Source organism: Littorina saxatilis, linkage group LG2 (assembly GCF_037325665.1).
Source record: "Littorina saxatilis isolate snail1 linkage group LG2, US_GU_Lsax_2.0, whole genome shotgun sequence".
Taxonomy (NCBI): Eukaryota; Metazoa; Mollusca; class Gastropoda; order Littorinimorpha; family Littorinidae; genus Littorina; species Littorina saxatilis.
The window spans coordinates 100,110,755-100,131,516 of NC_090246.1; the positions used below are offsets into that span (position 1 = coordinate 100,110,755).

The 20,762-nt window shown below is 43.7% G+C and overlaps 1 protein-coding gene across 4 annotated transcripts in view; it reads left to right on the forward strand.

Annotated features, from left to right (window-relative positions):
* LOC138960327 (trinucleotide repeat-containing gene 18 protein-like) overlaps nt 1-20,762 on the forward strand; it is a 208,001-nt gene that overhangs the window by 168,049 nt on the left and 19,190 nt on the right. For 3 of the 4 annotated variants that reach the window (XR_011453945.1, XM_070332186.1, XM_070332188.1), the window contains 9 exons: nt 5,045-5,089; nt 5,396-5,497; nt 5,968-6,186; nt 6,623-6,727; nt 8,190-8,380; nt 11,200-11,829; nt 17,211-17,367; nt 17,997-18,111; nt 19,449-19,524. Coding sequence is in view for 3 of the 4 variants with exons in the window: in XM_070332186.1 (XP_070188287.1) it covers nt 5,045-5,089; nt 5,396-5,497; nt 5,968-6,186; nt 6,623-6,727; nt 8,190-8,380; nt 11,200-11,829; nt 17,211-17,367; nt 17,997-18,111; nt 19,449-19,524 (1,640 nt within the window). In the remaining variant the exon portion in view is untranslated. The remainder of the gene's footprint in view (nt 1-5,044; nt 5,090-5,395; nt 5,498-5,967; nt 6,187-6,622; nt 6,728-8,189; nt 8,381-11,199; nt 11,830-17,210; nt 17,368-17,996; nt 18,112-19,448; nt 19,525-20,762) is intronic. The other variant, XM_070332187.1, reaches the window with a different exon arrangement.

Genomic DNA, 20,762 nt, shown 5'->3' on the forward strand with positions numbered 1-20,762 from the left:
CATCTGTAGAAAGTTGTGAAATCCGTCACCCTATGGGAGGGGTGACGTCAAAATTGGTCATCACAGAGTTTGTGTAACACAGGAAGTTGTGAAATACGTCACCCTATGGGAGGGGTGACGTCAAAATTGTTCAACAAAAACATAATATGTCGCATTGTGCAGGGTCAACTGCAACAAACTCAAACCGAGCCATTCATACCTAGCTGTATTTGAGAGACTTATATACCCGACATTTTTATTTCTTATTTTTAGCACAGGTGTAGGAAAAATCATGAACCAAAATGTTATTTATTTTCTAATTTAACATTTTTTTTACAAATATGACCATGGTCTTTTAAACATACAGTGACATTAAACATTGTTATGTTAAAAAAAAAGAAAAAAGAAATAAAGCTTTTGTGCACAAATCAGAAAATACATTGTACATTTTACCTACAGGCCAAACAGTGTCTGTTGGCGGCAGAGGGCCCAGCAAGTTGCTATTTTTAGATCGATTAAAAGTTGTCAAGAACAGGCGCTTACATTTGGATGTGTCCACTGATAGTAGGTTCGGTTGTGATCAATCAGAATGATGTAGGAATAAAAATGTATGACAGTTTGGTATGATGACATGTAATTCAAATATGCTGAAATGTAATATTATACATGATATAATATTATTATGGCTGTTGCCATGACCATGAACCCCAAGAAAGGTTTAATGTTATGTAAAATCAAAATACCAAAATCAAGCACCTACTAATCTGGTCTACGGTGCGGCTTGGACCAAAAAAGGATGGACACGCAACTCGCTCAGCCAGCCAGCGCTGCGAGACTTACAGCGGCCAACTTCGCCGCGGCGCGCTCATTGGCTAAGTATTGAACTTGCGTCAAGGCCGATGCGCGTAGATTCCCAGAATGTTTACTTTCGGTTAGATTCTTCGACAGCATTCGCAGAGGTGACTGCCGTATTGTGTACCGCAGTCAGAAGTAATTTATTACTTTTGGGAGTTTAGTAACGTGATATCAGTTTTCAATTGTTCGTTCACTTATATTGCTTTCAGATTTAACACACAAGAAACAGTAGCACGGTTTTCGTTGCGAAAATGTGCATTGGCAGTGCTACGCGATCGAATTGTGTATTATGTACACGCGGTGTTCTTCTCAGGAAAAGACCGAAGCGACATGTGACGTCAGTCGTTCAGCCCGCGAGCGGTGGGATGGGGGGGTTCACATGGTTTGTTTGTTTCAGAACCACACCCATATACACACATCTCACATGTAAACCATTTGTCCGCCCCCTGTCGATATTTATCGACTAAGTTCCTTGTTGATGATGCTGAGGAATAGATATTTTTTAAACGAGTTTTATTTCTAGCACTTACATTAGACTTATTCATTGTCAAGTGTGGAAACATAGGTAGTCATCCCTTTCATTTCCTATCTTCGATTAGAATATAAATATGAAAATGCAGACATGATGGACTACTTGCAAATTACACAGCCAAAATATTCGCAAGAAATCACTCGACTTCGTATACCGCTTGGCTCCAACTTTCCTGCGGATCCTCCTCTCAAAAGAACATAAAATGTATGAAAAATAAGCTCAAGCCGCATTTTGTAGAAAGCTGAGCTTGAACGTTTGTTTTTCGTGTGAAGCAGGGCACGAGGGGTGCGCTGAGAGACAGATGTGTGTCGGTACAAAAAGAGAAGAAGAAAAAGTAGAAGAAGAAGAAGACGAAAAAAAAGAGCAGAGGGGGGGGGGGGGGGGGGGGGTGAGGAGCAAAATCTAAGAACTCCCAAATGGCGTCTGGTTTGGCAACGGCATCAGAAGATGAAAGCGGGATTATCGGGTGCCGGTAAGTACAGCAACGAGAAGCCTCAAAGGAGAACAGTCAGAGCTTTCAGGTGCGGCCACAAACCCAAAACAACCCTTCGCGGTCAGGGACCGACCGTGGTTCCATCTCCCCGGGGTGTTCTGCTTAGTTCGTTCTAACAAAACCTTGTATTGTGTAGTACTTGACGTGTACTTTGTGTAGTACTTGACGTGTACTTTGTGTAGTACTTGACGTGTACTTTGTGTAGTACTTGACGTGTACTGTGTGTGGTACTTGACGTGTACTTTGTGTAGTACTTGACGTGTACTTTGTGTAGTACTTGACGTGTACTTTGTGTAGTACTTGACGTGTACTTTGTGTAGTACTTGACGTGTACTTTGTGTAGTACTTGACGTGTACTTTGTGTAGTACTTGACGTGTACTTTGTGTAGTACTTGACGTGTACTTGTTTTGATGCCCTCTTTTCCCGACCCGCGGCGAAATGTAGGGCTCTGACTTTTCCGCGAATTCGTGGATATCCAAGAAATGAAGAAATGAGAGACTTGTGAATCAGATGATCGAATATGCGTCAGACTGCACCATTTTGAATGTACATTTCAACCAACTTTGAGGCCGCCACCCTCCTCCCTGCCTTATATAGTTTCAGGGACGTTTGCTTTTCTTCAGGGCGAACCTTGGAAATAAAATGGAGGAGGGGGGGGGGGGGGGGGGGGTAGGGGTGGAGGCGTGTAAAAAATTTTCTCAACAGTGCTGTAGCCCTGAAATTCTGTTTTGTGCATGGATGAATGTGGAGTGTAATTTCACCTTAATTGCGTGGCTCACTGGCGTTGGCAAAACCGGAACACCACACAAGTCTTTTCTTGATGTTAAGTGTGTCAAACGTTGTGGAAAAGGTTACCAATAGTTTTGGTACTTGTAAACTTATACCAAGGCGCAGAGAAGAAAAACGGATGAACACCAGTCGCTACTTTTGCAGTACTGTACAGGTCTTTTCTTTTGGAAATGATGTTCTGCAAATAGATTACAGAACTTTTTTCCAACACACTGCTTTGCGTTTTGACGTGACTTTGCGTTTTGACGTGACTTTGCGTTTTGCGTTTTGACGTGACTTTGCGTTTTGACGTGACTTTGCGTTACCTATAATGTCAGCCTTTCCGCCGGCCACACTTATTTTCTCAACCCTTACCCTTTGCTCCCTACTTCCCCCTTATGACAGCGTCTAAACTGCGGAACGTAAAATATTATGTAAAAGCGTAGAATGACGGGGCAATTTAGCACGGTGCTGGCACGGAGCAGTGTTATCGTCACGTGTCGTTTCGCCCGTCGTGTCACAGCAATATACAGCGTGCCATCGGGGATACAATTACCAGCGTCCTGTCATGCCCACTAGAAATGACGAGGATCTGCCTTCGTTGGCAACACGTTTCTTTCTGGTTTCTGTCAGTCTGTTCGTCTGTCTGTCTCTGTCTTTCTGCCTGTCTCTGTCTTTCTGCCTGTCTCTTTCTTTCTGTCTCTCCCCCCCCCCTCCCCCGTTCTCTCCCTGTCTTTGTCTCTCCCCCCCCCTGCCTCTGTCTTTCTGTCTCTCTCTCCCCCCCTCCCCCGTTCTCTCCCTGTCTTTGTCTCTCCCCCTGCCTCTGTCTTTCTGTCTCTCTCTCCCCCCCTCCCCCCTCCCCCGTTCTCTCCCTGTCTTTGTCTCTCCCCCTGCCTCTGTCTTTCTGTCTGTCTGTCTGTCTCTCTGTCTGTTTGTCTGTCTGTCTGTCTGTCTGTCTCTCTCTCTCTCTGTCTCTCTCTCTCTGTCTCTCTCTCTCTCTCTCTCTCTCTCTCTCTCTTTCTCTGTCTCTCTCTCTCTCTCTCTCTGCCCCTATCTCTCTTTCTCTCCCTCTCTCTCTCTCTCTATGTCTCTCTTTTTTTTCTCTCTCTCTCTCTCTCTCTCTCTCTCTGTGCCCCTATCTCTCTTTCTCTCCCTCTCTCTCTCTGATGTCTCTCTTTTTCTCTCTCTCTCTCTCTCTCTCTCTCTCTCTCTCTCTCTCTCTCTCTCTCTCTCTGTCTCTCTCTCTCTCTGTCTCTCTGTCTCTCTGTCTCTCTCTCTCTCTCTCTCTCTCTCTCTCTCTCTCTCTCTCTCTCTCTCTCTCTGTTCCCTGCAACCTATATCTATGTTGTTTTAAATCCGGTCTGTGTGTGTCCCCGAGACCTGGTGCCCTACTTCTGTCTGTCTGTCTCTCTCTCTCTCTCTCTCTGTTCCCTGCAACCTATATCTATGTTGTTTTAGGTCTGTGTGTGTCCCCGAGACCTGATGCCCTACTTCTGTCTGTCTGTCTCTCTCTCTCTCTCTCTCTCTGTTCCCTGCAACCTATATCTATGTTGTTTTAGGTCTGTGTGTGACCTCGAGACCTGATGCCCTACTTCTGTCTGTCTGTCTCTCTCTCTCTCTCTCTCTGTTCCCTGCAACCTATATCTATGTTGTTTTAGGTCTGTGTGTGACCTCGAGACCTGATGCCCTACTTCTGTCTGTCTGTCTCTCTCTCTCTCTCTCTCTGTTCCCTGCAACCTATATCTATGTTGTTTTAGGTCTGTGTGTGACCTCGAGACCTGATGCCCTACTTCTGTCTGTCTGTCTCTCTCTCTCTCTCTCTCTGTTCCCTGCAACCTATATCTATGTTGTTTTAGGTCTGTGTGTGTCCCCGAGACCTGATGCCCTACTTCTGTCTGTCTGTCTCTCTCTCTCTCTCTCTCTCTCTGTGTGTGTCCCCGAGACCTGATGCCCTACTTCTGCGAAGTTTCATTCATCATTGGTTTAGTCTTATCTTGTTTTCGTGTAATCATGGCTGACGAGGTCTGTGGCAGTTACTGCTGATTTAATTACCATCCCCATTTAGAGATAAGGTAGAAAACGTGATAAGCTAATTGAATTACCACAGTGGTTTCACCATTTATTATGCACAATATGAAATTGGGTTAAAGTGGACCAAAAACGCACACACAAACTCATTTGTTGATTTTATTTGTTTGCAATATTTTATGTTTGGTTGATTTTAATTGTCTTTAATATATCATAAGGGTTGTATTAGATCGATGGTCCTTCCATACGCAGGGTCCAGGGTAGTTGGACCTTTGATTGCTGTAAATGGGAACCCAGCACAACGCCTGTTTTTGCTGTGGCTGAATATTTTTCCGCTTATTTCTCTAGCTGTCACTGAGTGGGTTTGTTTTTGTTTGTGTGTCTTTAGATGCACCGAAAGAGCCGGGAAGAAAGAAAGACAAGCATCGCCATGGTAAGTGGAGCTTTCTGACATTGTGTACTCCGAAGTTTTACGACGACCACGATGATGATGATGATGATAGTGACGACGACGACGACGACGACGACGATGATGATGATGATGATGATGATGATGATGATGATGATGATGATGATGATGATGATGGTTGTAGTGACTGATGGTGGTGCTTGTACAAAGAACAGTCTGGTAACATTTCTATTCTCAATTATCAAAATGTCAGTATGACCTTTGCTTCACTCCGAAACGGACAATGTGCGTGATGATAGTTTTCATCCCTGTTATGTTTCTTTTTTTCAGACACAGGCAACTTGTTCAGCAACATCGAAAGTACGTTCAAGGATCAATCATCAAGCAAGAAGAAAATCAAACGAGAAGAAAAGCCAGCCACTGTTACATCCGGTAAGCCATTTTCACAAAAGATTGAAGTGATTACACAACACCTTTTGTTTTAAGACTGGACAAAGAAGGAAGAATCGCGACCCCGATGCTGAATAGTCAGACCGGTTCCTCAGTTCATGTTCATTTAATTGATTATCATAATTACAAAGCATCTTGGGTAAATCACTGCAGATGTGTCCCTGTTGCGGTGCAGATAATGAATTAAAACAAATGTTTCAGAAAGGGTACTGCGGCAACACAAGCGTTAAAGTTAAAGTGGTTGTGTGCTGCAGGCAATGCTTCGATCGGTGTTTACTTTCAACAGATAATGTTAACTAAATGTTTATAATTCCCACTGTGTGCCTATTACAACCAAAAATGCCTCCTTTTGGATGTGTATGAGTGACAGCAGGTTAGACAGAGAGCACTCTTGCGCTTTTGAAACCAGCAACTTGAAAGGTAAAAATATGAGTCTGTCTTTTTTCTATCAGCTTTATCCCACACCCCAACGACAATCACTCCTGTTACGCTGGAATCTGGTCTGGGTCTGTTGGCCAAGTTTGCAACATCGGCGCTATCATCGACATCGTCATCAACATTCTCTGGCACCAAACGCAAGAGCGACGAGTGCTCTTGGGAAACTACAGGTCTTGGAGACGCTCACTCCTTCGGTGCCAGCCCAGGTCACTCACCGCTCAACAAGAGACGAGGTATGGATTGATTTATTTCTTCTTGCTGTTGTGTGTGTGTGTGTGTGTGTGTGTGTGTGTGTGTGTGTGTGTGTGTGTGTGTGTGTGTGTGTGTGTGTGTGTGTGTGTGTGTGTGTGTGTGTTTAAAAAATAATTGCCGGCAATGGTTGTTCGTTTGCTGTAGTTTACTGTCTGTCTGTCTGTCTGTCTGTCTGTCTGTCTTGTTTGTCTGTCTTATATGTGCGCGCATATGCGTAAGCACCTGTTTGCTTTTTGTGTGTTAATAGCCGTTGCACGTTATTGCATTAGTTTTGTTGGTGCATTTTAAGCTTATAGGTTGACGTTTTCACTGCTTCTACCTGTAAATAAGAAGATCACGGTTTTAGCAGAAATCTAAAACTTAAGTGAAAGTTACACAGCCAGTCTTTATTATATGTCTGTACTTCTTGTGTTTTAGAATCCGACACAGACAACAGTGACACAGCAAACGGCCCGTGCATCCAGAAAAGAAAACCGGGACGGCCTCGAAAGTGTGACCCCAATAAAACCACTGGGTTTACAGGTACGTTTCATTCACTCTTTTCCGGCTTGGTATTCGTTACATACACTTACAGCTATACAAACAAGAAATTCCTCCGAGGTAGGAAAAACACCCCCGTTGGTCAAAGGGAAATAACCATTCTCACTGCCACCAACTGAGAAGGTTATTTCCCTTTGACCATTAATATGTCCCTCTATAAGTCCTTGTAGAATCTTAATCCACCAATAACTCCCTAACCGTGTGTTTGACTGGTCCCAATTTTTGTAAGGACCGTCTCAGGAATGTATAAAACCTGTTCACCAAGTTTGGTGACGATCTATCCGTTCATTCTTGATATCTATATGCGAACACAAACACACAAACACACAAACACATCGACCGAATCCTATACACACCCCTATACCGGGGGTGTAATAAGCCAGATAAGTCTTCCTTATTGTTTGTCTGTGCACTTAAAAGACCGTTGGGTCGATATATTTGTGAATATATTGTTTTGTCAATAACAAACGTTCCAACAACCTACCTTTCTTGGTTTTTTTTTAATTCTTACAGCTTTGTTTCATCGGCTCTAAATGAGGCAACGATGTTTTGGAGATGATGGTATTGATGCAGTGGATTTTTAATTGAAGAGCAGTGCGTGTGCGTGCGTGTGTGCGTCCTTGAGTGCGTGTGTGCGTGCATGAGTGCGTGCGCATACTTGTGGCGACATTTAGATTGGAAAAAGTCGGAAGTTCCTACGAGCTACACTTAATCCTAGTTGAGTTCTGGGGCTGGGTAACGGGACAGGTGCCCAACAACAAAAACACCCTATTCGTATTCTGATCAAATAACAGTATCTGCATACTTATTGGTCAATTGATCAAGCTCACTTAAATCGTACTCAGCCAAACAGGGACGCATCCTCTGCTGTTCGTTCGTTGAGATTTAGATATGAAGAAGAATGTCTCACCTTAGTTGTTTTTGTCAGAATGTATAAATTTAATCGGTTCGACCCGAGGTTGCTTCCCCATAACTAGCTTTTCAATTGATCATTTATGACTGCTTGGGTAAGCGTGTCGGGTTTTTTTTGGGGTCATCCGGTGAACCCTGATTTTCTTCACATTACGCACGTGCAAGGGTAATCGAAACGGCAGAGGGAGTTCAATATTGTGATGGATATTTTATAGCCATACTTTGTTTTTCCGACATCAATCTGAAATAGTGTGTGGAGGACTTCGATTGGAGACGAGGGGGTATGGGCTGTGTTGGCGAATGGCTGATGAGGAAGCTCTCAGTGTCTGTGAGAGAGAAAGAGAGACAGACAGACAGAGACAGAGATGATTGTACTTGAAATGAAAAAAATTCCCAAATCCTTCAACTTTGTTCTTTGGGAGGCTGTCTAGTCTCGTTTCCGTTCTCTTGTCTTCCAGCTGCTGCTGAAGTTTAGGTGCTCTTTTCAATTTTGCTGGACAATTAACCCTACCATTGATGTATGGCTGTGTAGAGACAATCTGGGCGCGGCAGACTGGCTTACTACAGCTGTCGGACGTGGCTCAGGGCAAGACCTGGGTGTCCAAAGCCGAGGAAGCAGCCACCGCCGCCACCGCCACCATCTCCACCGCAACCACCGCCACTACATTTATCACCGCCACCACCCCGTCATCATCATCATCTTTGTCCGCGGCTGGCAGCAAGGTAAGCCTGAGTTGTCGAATATGGGGGTCGTGGTTTTTTGTTCAGTCAAGGTAAACGGGGAAGTGGAGTTAAGAACTGAAATGTCTGTGGTCTTATCAGTCGCTGTATAGCTGGTTTGCGAGCGAAGAGTGTTCAACTTTATGGTAAGAAGTACAAACGTATTAGGACCAATAGACTGAATGAAGGGGAAGAGAGCTTTTGGATGAAGATGAAGGTTCTTTATCTGTGGGGTGTTGATATATTTGTGGGGCGGTTGTATCAAATGTTTAGCTTTATTGTTGCCAGTAGTCTTGATTCCACACTAAAAGAAATGACATGTGCAGATAATTATGACCACGTCGGTAAGAATTCTTGCATGGATGGCGTCTTAGCTTTGGTCAGAATAATTCACCATTTTGGATAGAGACTAAGAATGGACGGAACAGCGAAAAAACAATTCATTCAAACTTACTGTGTACATATTTCGAATTGTAGGATAGACTTTGAAGAAGTTCGCAGAAAAGGGGAAGGATGGGTAGTGACTGAATTTAGGAGGGATGCATGTAGTTTTCTTGAGGAAGATGAGAGTACCTTTTGGGAAGGGGCGGGGGCAGACATGTTCAGAACTTTTAGATATTTAGGCTGGGCTTGTTTGCCCAACATTTTGTCAGATGAAGTAACTGTTTGTTGTTGGATGTACTGTTTGGATCTTGGTCAATGTGGTCGCTTCTGTACTCTGAGGATGTTGTTGGATGTGTGGATATCAGCATGGATATATGAATGTCGGACGGTCGTCTTCACATTGGGCACTGCAAGCGGGTTCTGCTTGTATTCAGTTTTTCGCAGCAATTTTTCGTGTGTATGTCTTATTTTTTTTGTTTAGAGGAGGTTGCTGACTGTTTGAAGGTTGGGTGTCTTTTATGTGTGTTAGTATCATGGAGTCTGGTGATTTTATTCAGAATGCAGTAGCCGTATCGTTGGTGAAATTGATCACAGAAGTCTTGTCACGAATGCAGTAGCGGTTGTTTTTTGATGTTCTGTTTGAAAAGTGAGAATTTGCTTTGTCGGTGGCAGCGGGAAAACAGTGACAAAGCTTTTTTTCAGAGACAGAGACAGCATGCGAAGACAGTCATATGATATTCCTTGGTTATTTTTGTTCCATTGTTCAGTTACTTTTGTTTTTAATTGGGAGCTGATTTGATATGATTTGAATTGTTTGATTCTTTTTATGTTTCCAATGATTTATTGGTTAAAGCGTTTTTTGTTCAAGCTGAGATTTCACTCTTGAAGTTTTTCATGGCATTCCTGGTAATCTGAATATTATTGAGATTTTATGTAAGCGTCGTCAACTCCTCCTCAAGAGTGATATCTCAGCAAACATTTCATATATTCATTTATTTGCTTCTTTTGTTTTATTTACAGACAATTATTTTTTTTACTGTAATCCTGGCTATATCCAATTTTTTTTTACAGTTTTAAATGAGTTCGCGAATACGCAAAAGTTTGTTTATTTTCCTTCCTTGCATTTGACAACTTGAAAGAAAACATGAAATTGAAGCATAATGGAGTTTGTATATTTTCTTTCTTTGCATTTGAAAGCTTGGAAGAAAATACAATTAAAGCATAATGGAGTTTGTATATTTTCTTTCTTTGCATTTGAAAACTTGGAAGAAAACACAAATTAAAGCATAATGGAGTTGTTTTCAGTTGATATTGTTTGCCATTATTACGTTTATTTTATCCCCCAAGCATTGGACATCTTGAGTATGGAATGTTTTTTTGAGTTTTGCGCCGATCTTTCATGGATCCAGGATTACAGTTAGCCACGTCATTCAAAGTCTTGCCTGCAGTGACCAACAGTACTGTGTTAAGCCTGCAGTTAATTCTTCCCGTGTGTACGATCATGTCAATCACCACAGATCTGTTGAGGCTTTAAGATGGGCTAACAGAATCCAGCTCCTTATTTAGACTCATACCCCAAAACAAGAAACTGGTAGCTTCCTCTGCAGAGTGGGCAGTTTGTTCTAAACAATTTGTTCGTAAAAGACATCTATGTCAACCCGCACAATCAATTGAATAAAACAAAGCCTGATCTGCACTGCTGATATTTTAGTATGTGTCCTGGTTGAAAGGTACTCTTACCATACTCAAAAGAGGGCACAGATATGTGGTGGTTTAAATGGGAAGGAACCTGTCTTTCGAAGAAAATCTAGCAGTTTCAGATGTCATGCAACACAAGTAAAAAGGCTTGTTGCATGTGTCTTTCAATATCCGAAATGTTACGATCTTTGCTTATAAAATGCAGTCTGATATTGTGTTTAAAGAACGAATGGAAAAAAACTGGAAAAAAACACAACAAAAACAACAACATTAGCACAGAAGGTTGGCTACACTTCAAAGCTATTTAGTTGAAAAAATACCACCAGCTTTCGGTTAATGTTGACTTTGCCGCTGTTTGGGAAGAATTACAAAACTGTGCCAAATTCCTTGCATTTTTTTTGGTGGATGCCCGAGCATTTTTCCGTGACAAATACATTTTCTGTGAGGCCTTCTCCACTGCATTTTCGGACGAGTTTGAACATGATTTTCCCCCTGCTCACCCTAATCAAATCCAAATCATGTTGAGAAAATTAATTAAAAGATAAAGTCATATTTTGGGACAATGTAGGCTTACTACTGGTTCACTGCAGTGCAAAAGAGCAATATAATGACAGTGGCATTGGACGCAAGCTATTCTTTTTTTATTTGGTTTGGATTTTTTTACGTGGTTGGTGTTGCTGCGCGAGTGTTGTCTACGTGGTCTTTCTCTCTCTCTCTGTCCGTGGTGGCCTCCTGTACAGCAGCTTGCTGGTGGTGCTAGTAAGGGGCCGTCTGCTCCTCACCAGCCCCTGGCCCCGCTCTTGCTAGATGAGTGGTCCTTACGTCGCAGCGAACGCATCTTCCTCAGCGACACCAGTCCCCTGCCCTCCCCGAACCTGCAGCCCGCCAGAGACTCCGTCAACACATCCGCGCCCACCGGGCCCAAGGCGCCTCCTGCTCAGCGCGACAGCAGGTCTAACTCTACAGGAGCCGGACGCCCCCCTGGGTCCGGGGGCCGAGGCAGACCCCCGGGGACAGGCTACAAGCAGCGGCAGCGCGCCAACAGCCTCAACGCTGAGAAGGCTCGGCAGCAACTTTGCCTCAACGAACAGGGTAGTGGAGGAGGAGGAGGGGGAGGGATCCAGGACGGAGCAGCAACGGGAGCCGTATCGGCAGCATCCACCACCACAGCAGCTTCCGGTTCCGGTGTAGTGAAGGTCAAGGTGAAGGTGAAGACGAAGGAGGAGCGGGAGCGGCGGGACAGAGACCACGCCAAGGTGCAGAAGGCACGCAGTCTGCAGGAGCTGACGCAGCGGGTCAAACGCAAGTACAACAAGAGTCTCTGCAAGAAGCCATCCACCGCCGCCAGCAAGGAGCAAGAGGAGAAGAGGGTGAGTGTGGTATGTCGTGCAGTGGATCATCCATTGGGCTAGATTCATGCTACATTCATCGTATCGGACACCGAATGCAGGGGTGTTGTTTGGTGTCGGTATTTGGCAAGACGCCGAAACTTATTTCAGATCGACGAAAACTTTGTCGTCATTTCGGCAGATTTGCCAAAAACTTTTTCACGCCATTGACTGCCGAAATCTGATCAAAATGGTCCAATCTTACATGGTCATTTGCTGAAGAAAATAAATCCTAGCAACATCTCTGCGTATATTTCGGACTGCGTATTGATTAGGACCAGCTTCTGCTTTGCTCTCACCCCATTCACATCTTACTCGCTTGTTTTCACTGTTGCAAAACTTGTTTTTGCTTCTCTGTTTGTTATTTCAACATCTATTATGACCATTGGATTTGTATTCATTGCTTGCCTGTGGTTAAGTGTCAACTTCAAGATACTTTCATCAGATGTCATCTGTTTGTTGCAGCTTTTTTTGCTTGCGTTTTGTAAATGACCTAACCATACCATGACCTAACCATGCCATGACCCAACCATGCCATGACCTAACCATGCCATGACCTAACCATACCATGACCTAACCATGCCATGACCTAACCATACCATGACCTAACCATACCATGACCTAACCATGCCATGACCTAACCATACCATGACCTAACCATGCCATGACCTAACCATACCATGACCTAACCATGCCATGACCCAACCATGCCATGACCTAACCATGCCATGACCTAACCATGCCATGACCTAACCATACCATGACCTAACCATACCATGACCTAACCATGCCATGACCTAACCATGCCATGACCTAACCATGCCATGACCTAACCATACCATGACCTAACCATGCCATGACCTAACCATGCCATGACCTAACCATGCCATGACCTAACCATGCCATGACCTAACCATGCCATGACCTAACCATGCCATGACCTAACCATGCCATGACCTAACCATACCATGACCTAACCATGGTGTTGCAAGTGTCATTATCACAGTCATTTGCTACATTTCAGCTACGCTTATTGGCTAAAAAGGTGTTGGTTTCATGCTTCATGCTGCCGTCTCGGAATCTGTATTTATTTGCATATCGTCTCATACTGCTTGTGTTCTGTGCGCGATAAGTTCCACTTGTTCCTTGAGTTCAGTTTTGAATTCAGTATTACATGTACTTTGTCCATCTTTAAAATTAGCATGTATAGCATGAAGGGAGAGAGGGAGAGACAGAAAGAGAAAGAGATGGAGAGAGAAAGAGAGAGAGAGAGAGAGAGAGAAAGAGAGAGAGAGGAGAGAGAGAGGGGGGGAATGATTTGTGTGTTTCTACTTTAAAAAAAAATCATGGATCCTTTACTAACTCCCCTCTCAATCGTGGTCTCGGCAATTGTACTTTACGAGGATGCAAATTGTTCCCTGTATGGTAACTGTAGATCCTACCCCCTACCATTTTCGAAATGCAGCATAGTGATTAGAACCCCATAAAAAAATCCGCAACAACCGTAGCAATCGGCAGGTGTCCCCGTCCAGCTGGGTCGAAGCTAAAGATAGTAAGGAATGGCTGGCCCAGATATAATGCTAGTATAATACTGAAAACAGTAATCAAAACCATCCTCATGCTCATAATCCTCATCCTCATCATCATCATCATCATCATCATCATCATCATCATCATCATATGCAAATAAAACGCGAATGGGTTACTCCGTCACTGTTGTTTTATAAATGTTGACGGTACGCTAAACAGTGGTAGGGTTTTCAGTTTAGTGTCTGAAGCAAAACTTTAGACAGAAAGAGAAGGATAAAAAGAGGATGAGGAGAGAGAGAGAGAGAGAGAGAGAGAGAGAGAGAGAGAGAGAGAGAGAGAGAGGGAGAGAGAGAGAGAGGGAATGAGAAAGAGAGAGAGAGAGAGAGAGAGAGGGAGAGAGAGAGAGAGGGAATGAGAAAGAGAGAGAGAGAGAGAGAGAGAGGGAGAGAGAGAGAGAGGGAATGAGAAAGAGAGAGAGAGAGAGAGAGAGAGAGAGAGAGAGACAGAGAGAGAGAGAGAGAACGACAGACAGACAGACAGACAGGGAGCAAAAGAGAAACAGCAACAGCAGCAACAAAAAGAGCAGCCACACCGACAGTCCCCATCCGACCCTCAACGTGCACGCACACGCTCGGAGCAAATTGACAACACTGGCATCAAAAAATAACATAAGGCATACATAAACACGCATGCTGGCACTCACAAAATGATTTGTATTACATGCACATTTCCCCCGGCGCAGCCGGGCCGCAAAGCCCTCGGTGACGTCACAGGAACGTGAAACACGTGCAGCGGGGCCAGCTGTTCCCGGGCAATAACTTGCCCGTAATGGGCCTTTATGGCCAGCACACACGCCAGGCCCACACTGCGCCTTCAAGGGGAAGCAGTCCATATAATCGCGACTTTCTGAGATCCACTTTTTTGGGTTAAATCCTTCTCCCAGTACGAAAGGATTGAGTCAATTTAAATTGTGTAAAAGATGCACTTCGTCGCTTGTGAAGGAGGTGTGTGCGGAATATGGAGACGGTGAGGGTGGATAAGGCTGTGGGGGGGGGGGGGGGGGTAATGCTCTAGGCTGGGGGGGGGGGGGGCGAGGGAGGTAAATGCTAAGGGATAACGTTTATGTCCTTCAGAGCTTGAAACTGCTTGAGCCTGAAGCTGAAATTTTGACGACCCGACAGATGAGTGTAATTATGGTTTTAAAATCAAACAACCATCAAAACATCAAAACATTAAAACAAGATTGTGGAGTTCGGCAAAAGCAGCGATAACATCAGCGTCAGCAACACGTGTTGCATTAAACATCATACACCCACGACATGCTTCTGAGATGAGATATTTTATGGCTTGCAGCTGGTTGAGAACAGTTTGGAGAAGATGATAACGGTTATAAGCGCTTGCCATTATATTAACTAGGCTATTCCCAGTCACCGTTTAACAACAACAACAACAACAACAAGGTGTAGCTTAAACACTTTGTCCGTGTGAAATACAAATTCAATCATCAATCTTCCGTCTCCTCCTCTTCCACCTTCTCCTCTCTCTCTCTCTCTCTCTCTCTCTCTCCCTCTCTCCCTCCCCCTCTCCCTCCCCCCTCTCTCTCTCCCCCCTCTCTCTCTCCCTCTCTCTCTCTCTCTGTCTCCCTCCTCTCTCTCTCTCTCCCCCCTCTCTCTCTCCCTCCCCTCTCTCTCTCTCTCCCTCTCTTTCCCTCCTCTCTCTCTCTCCCTCCCCTCCTCTCTCTCTCTCTCCCTCCCCCCTCTCTCTCTCTCTCTCTCCCTCTCTCTCTCCCCTCCCTCTCTCTCTCTCTCTCTCTCTCCCCCCTCTCTCTCTCTCTCTCTCTCTCTCTCTCTCTCTCTCTCTCTCTGATTTAAGGACATATTGTAAGAAAAGGCGTGGCTTAAATCTCTATCCTTGTAAATTAAAGTTCCATCATCATCATCATCATTATCATCATCATCATCTCTCATTCATTGGGACTACCTTTAACGGTTAATCAGGCATGGGTTAATTAACTGCCCAACTCTTTCTCCGTTTTTTATTCTCCCTTTACCTTTCTGTATCTCTTCCTCCGTATCAAGACCCTTTGAAACCCCAGGCCAGACAGACCACACACATAAAACAGTACCTTCCCATGCCTGTGAGACAGTCACATCATTCTAACAACTTTATGCTCCCATCTCAACACAGACATACAACGTATTACCCTTATTATTTTTATACGCCCGAAACATAAAAGTTGAGCCAGACCATGCCCCCTACAAAGGTCGCGCACTGTAGACCAGTCGATGAGGCGAGGTCGTATTGTCTTTATCCCGTGCATGCTTTATGGTCAGGGAAACGACATTAAAAAGGGGGGTCAGGGAGGTCGCCTGTATCTCAGTGTAAGTCTGTGATACGGAGGCCTTGATTTTTACCGCCTGTTGCCTGGCGTCCTACGGTCCCAAAGGGTAGGGGTGGAGGAGTGGGGTGTCTGTGAACTGTATACCTTTGTTTGTAGTAGTATATGTTCACTGAGCTCTGTGGGCGGGGATGTAGCTCAGTCGGTAGCGCGCTGGATTTGTATCCAGTTGGCCGCTGTCAGCGTGAGTTCGTCCCCACGTTCGGCGAGAGATTTATTTCTCAGAGTCAACTTTGTGTGCAGACTCTCCTCGGTGTCCGAACACCCCCGTGTGTACACGCAATCACAAGACCAAGTGCGCACGAAAAAGATCCTGTAATCCATGTCAGAGTTCGGTGGGTTATAGAAACACGAAAATACCCAGCATGCTTCCTCCGAAAGCGGCGTATGGCTGCCTAAATGGCGGGGTAAAAACGGTCATACACGTAAAAGCCGTGGGAGTTTCACCCCATGAACGAACAAACAAACAAACAAACAAAACTGAGCTCTGTGTAGAGTCCAGTCTATATGTTGCATGTGGTTTCGGGTGACGCCGGCACTGATCTATCACTTTGATGTTTAAGTTTGGCCTACCCTCCTCCCTTCTCCCCTACGATCGCCCGATACTTTAATTTTTGTTGAAGTGTGGGGTAGCTGCCTCTCTGTGGTTGCTGCGGATGTTACTTTAATTTTTGTTGAAGTGTGGGGTAGCTGCCTCTCTGTGGTTGCTGCGGATGTTACTTTAATTTTTGTTGAAGTGTGGGGTAGCTGCCTCTCTGTGGTACATGGTTGCTGCGGATGTTACTTTCATTTTTGTTGAAGAGTGGGGTAGCTGCCTCTCTGTGGTTGCTGCGGATGTTAGGAGTAAGGTCAAAGATTAGTCTATCTAGGGGAGTAAGATAAAGTATTTGGGCCGAGGTCTTATTGTATAAGATGTATATGTTTTGTGCCTTAAAGAAGCGTTTATACGTTTGTTACGGTATCAAGGGCAGGGGTTGTACTGTCCATGCAGGAACACCACTGTAAGCTTCTAGCTTATTGCTGTTACCTGTGTATTTTGTATAAATAAATCCCTGCGCCTTGAATCCGTGGTTGAGATATGTGCGCGATATAAATTGCATAAAATAAAATAAAATAAAATAAAACATGTCATGATTGTAACCTTTGTTAAAATAAACTTATGTTTAAAAAAAAAAAAAGGCAGGGGAGGAGGAGGCGAATTTTCTCTTAAATTAAAGAATAGTTATTATATGGGACTCGTCCAACGACATCAAAGCTCAATTCGGGGAAGTTCTTAGTTTATGAACTGAACCAAACCGACTCGGTATTTGGTCTCCCAGTAACAAAATAACGTTAGTTTAGATACATTCACTTCACTGTTCACCGTTTGTTTGGACAAATGAAGCAATTGTGTTGTGTCAATGCAAGGAGCTAACACTTGTCTCCCTTTGTACAGAAACGAGGCCCAAAGGAGGAAAAGCGGAAACCGAGAGAAGAGAAACCGAAAGCGACGGCGGAGGTGAAGAAGGGGGAGACGGTGGTGGAGTCGGATTCCTCCAGTGAAGGAGACAACGTGCCGCTGAGCAGTCTGAGGGAGCGAGCTGTAACGCCTGGTCAGTACATTTCCACTTTGATTATACAGTAAAACCTCCCACTAACGACCTCCAAAATGTCCAGAAAAATCGGTCGCAAAAGGGAGGGGTCTTTATCGTTATTGACACTTTGTTGGTAGGTCGATCGTCTGAAAAAGGAGGACGTCGCCATTCGGAGGTTAGTTACAGTGTAAAAGGCATCCGTGCCCAGAAAATTGGTCGGCAAACGGAGGGGGTCGTTTTTTGGAGGGGTCGTTATGGGAGGTTCCACTGTAGCTGGAAAGGTCAGTGAACAACTGTTTGATGAAGCAGGTTACATTTCATTTGGAATGTTTGTCTTTATGATTGTTTGACAATGCAAACTGTTGAACTACTAGGATGCCTTTGCTTGCTTTATTGTGTGCGAACGTGTGTGTGCCTCTGAGCGGCGTATAAATGATTCTTTCACGTGTTTTTTTTTAAATTGTGGTTGATTGGTTGATTAATTGATTGGATGTTTAATGAATTGATTGATTGATTATCGATTGATTTAATTGTTGATTTAGTTATTTAGTTATGGTTTTGGTGGTGTAGTTCTGTAGCAATGCAGCCCAGTACAGTTCAAGGTGAATCGACTCCAATGAGTGTTAAGTTGTGTGTCTGTGTTGCAGAGCCGCGCTCGTGCACCATAAGTCAGGAAGAGCTGCGGCACGGACTGCACGTGCTGTTCTTCAGGGACTGTCTCTTCTACGAGGGACAGGTGCAGGACATACAGCCACCAGACATGTAAGTGCATCTTACTCTCCTTGTGCTCTGCTTCGTCTTCTTCTTCTTTTTATATTTAGTCAAGTTTTGACTAAATATTTTAACATCGAGGGGGAATCGAAACGAGGGTCGTGGTGTATGTGCGTATGTGTGTGCGTGCGTGTGTGTGTGTGTGTGTGTGTGTGTAGAGCGATTCAGACTAAACTACTGGACCGATCTTTATGAAATTTGACATGAGAGTTCCTGGGTATGAAATCCCCGAACGTTTTTTTCATTTTTTTGATAAATGTCTTTGATGACGTCATATCCGGCTTTTCGTGAAAGTTGAGGCGGCACTGTCACGCCCTCATTTTTCAACCAAATTGGTTCAAATTTTGGTCAAGTAATCTTCGACGAAGCCCGGGGTTCGGTATTGCATTTCAGCTTGGTGGCTTAAAAATTAATTAATGACTTTGGTCATTAAAAATCGGAAAATTGTAAAAAAAAAATAAAAATTTATAAAACGATCCAAATTTACGTTTATCTTATTCTCCATCATTTGCTGATTCCAAAAACATATAAATATGTTATATTCGGATTAAAAACAAGCTCTGAAAATTAAATATATAAAAATTATTATCAAAACTAAATTGTCCAAATCAATTTAAAAACACTTTCATCTTATTCCTTGTCGGTTCCTGATTCCAAAAACATATAGATATGATATGTTTGGATTAAAAACACGCTCAGAAAGTTAAAACAAAGAGAGGTACAGAAAAGCGTGCTATCCTTCTTAGCGCAACTACTACCCCGCTCTTCTTGTCAATTTCACTGCCTTTGCCATGAGCGGTGGACTGACGATGCTACGAGTATACGGTCTTGCTGAAAAATGGCAGCTACTTGACTAAATATTGTATTTTCGCCTTACGCGACTTGTTTAGTTTTGGCTATTGGCAAATGCCAAGACTTTTTCTATATAATGTTGTTTTTGTTATCAAGCGTACTCGAACTTAACATTCGCGGAATTATTTGGTAAGGAGAAGGTGACTCTGTCATCCAAAACGGAAGATTAAGTGTTTTCAATCACCCTGTCATATGGGCAGCCGTACTCCATCTTCCGATGAAAATATGACTTTTCACCATTGTCATATTCTTCGCTAGTTGTAAACCACATTCTGAAGATATCACTATGAGCCGTGAACTTGTTCTGCTTCGAAACATCGATGATTATTAGTGTGATGTTACGTAAGTGGACACAACACTGTTTAAAGCGAAACAAGATCTCGTTCACTTTTCTGACAACAAAAACAAACGGTTAAAGAGAACATTCTGGATTGTTAAATACTTTATTTTATCACCATTCATTTGTTTCTTTTCAGATATGGTGTGGTTGTTAGTGGACAGCGCGGCACCAGGCCACACATTTGTCCCAGAGAGGAAATCCTGAAAGACGCGGTAAATATCTGAGTCTATTGTGTTTTATTTCATTTCTTGCCCCTTTTTAAGTCACTAGCCCACCCCAGCCCATCCCAGCCCACCCGACACACTCATCTCCGCTCTCTACCTCTTGTGTTTTATCGTGCACTCTCGGGAAGATCCTCGTAATTATTCTTATTATAGAGTTTTAGCATCACTTCCGTATGTTTAGAACTGACGCCATGGATGTAGGGTATGTGGCCTTTTTGGTAGGATATGTTTTGTTTTGTATGTCTGTCTATCTGTTTATTTGTCTGTCTGTCTGTCTGTCTCAATCTTTCTTTCTTCCTCTCTCTTTCTCTCTCCCTCTCTCTCTTTCTCTGTCTCTCTCTTTCTTCCTCATCTCTTTCCCTCTCTGTCTGTCTCTCTCTCTCTCTCTCTCTCTCACTCTCTCTCTCTCTCTCTCTCTCTCTCTGAGTCTCTCTCTCTCTCTCTCGCTCTCTCTCGCTCTCTCTTTCGCTCTCTCTTTCGCTCTCTCTTTCGCTCTCTCTTTCTCTCTCTCTCTCTCTCTCTCACTCTCTCTCTTTCTCTCTCTCTTTCTCTCAGTCTCTCTTTGAATGCCAAACATATTGTGAGTTAAGAATAAAGTATTTAGCACAGTTTTTGAGTCACTTGAGAAAAAGTGACTCTATGTAATCGGTCAGTGTTAGTCTGTCCGGCCGGCCGTCCGGCCGGCCGTCCGTAGACACCACCTTAACGTTGGACTTTTCTCGGAAACTATCAAAGCGATCGGGCTCATATTTTGTTTAGTCGTGACCTCCAATGACCTCTACACTTTAACGATGGTTTCGTTGACCTTTGACCTTTTTCAAGGTCACAGGTCAGCGTCAAAGGAAAAATTAGACATTTTATATCTTTGACAAAGTTCATCGGATGTGATTGAAACTTTGTAGGATTATTCTTTACATCAAAGTATTTACATCTGTAGCCTTTTACGAACGTTATCAGAAAAACAAGGGAGATAACTAGCCTTTTCTGTTCGGCAACACACAACTTAACGTTGGGCTTTTCTCGGAAACTATAAAAGTGACCGGGCTCAAATTTTATGTGAACGTGACTCATTGTGTTGTGAATAGCAATTTCTTCCTGTCCATCTGATGCCTCATATAATATTCAGAACTGCGAAAGTGACTCGATCGAGCGTTTGCTCTTCTTGTTAAGTGTTGGTGATCAGTTGGGTAGTATGATTACCATGTTTAAAAAACAAGACACAGAAA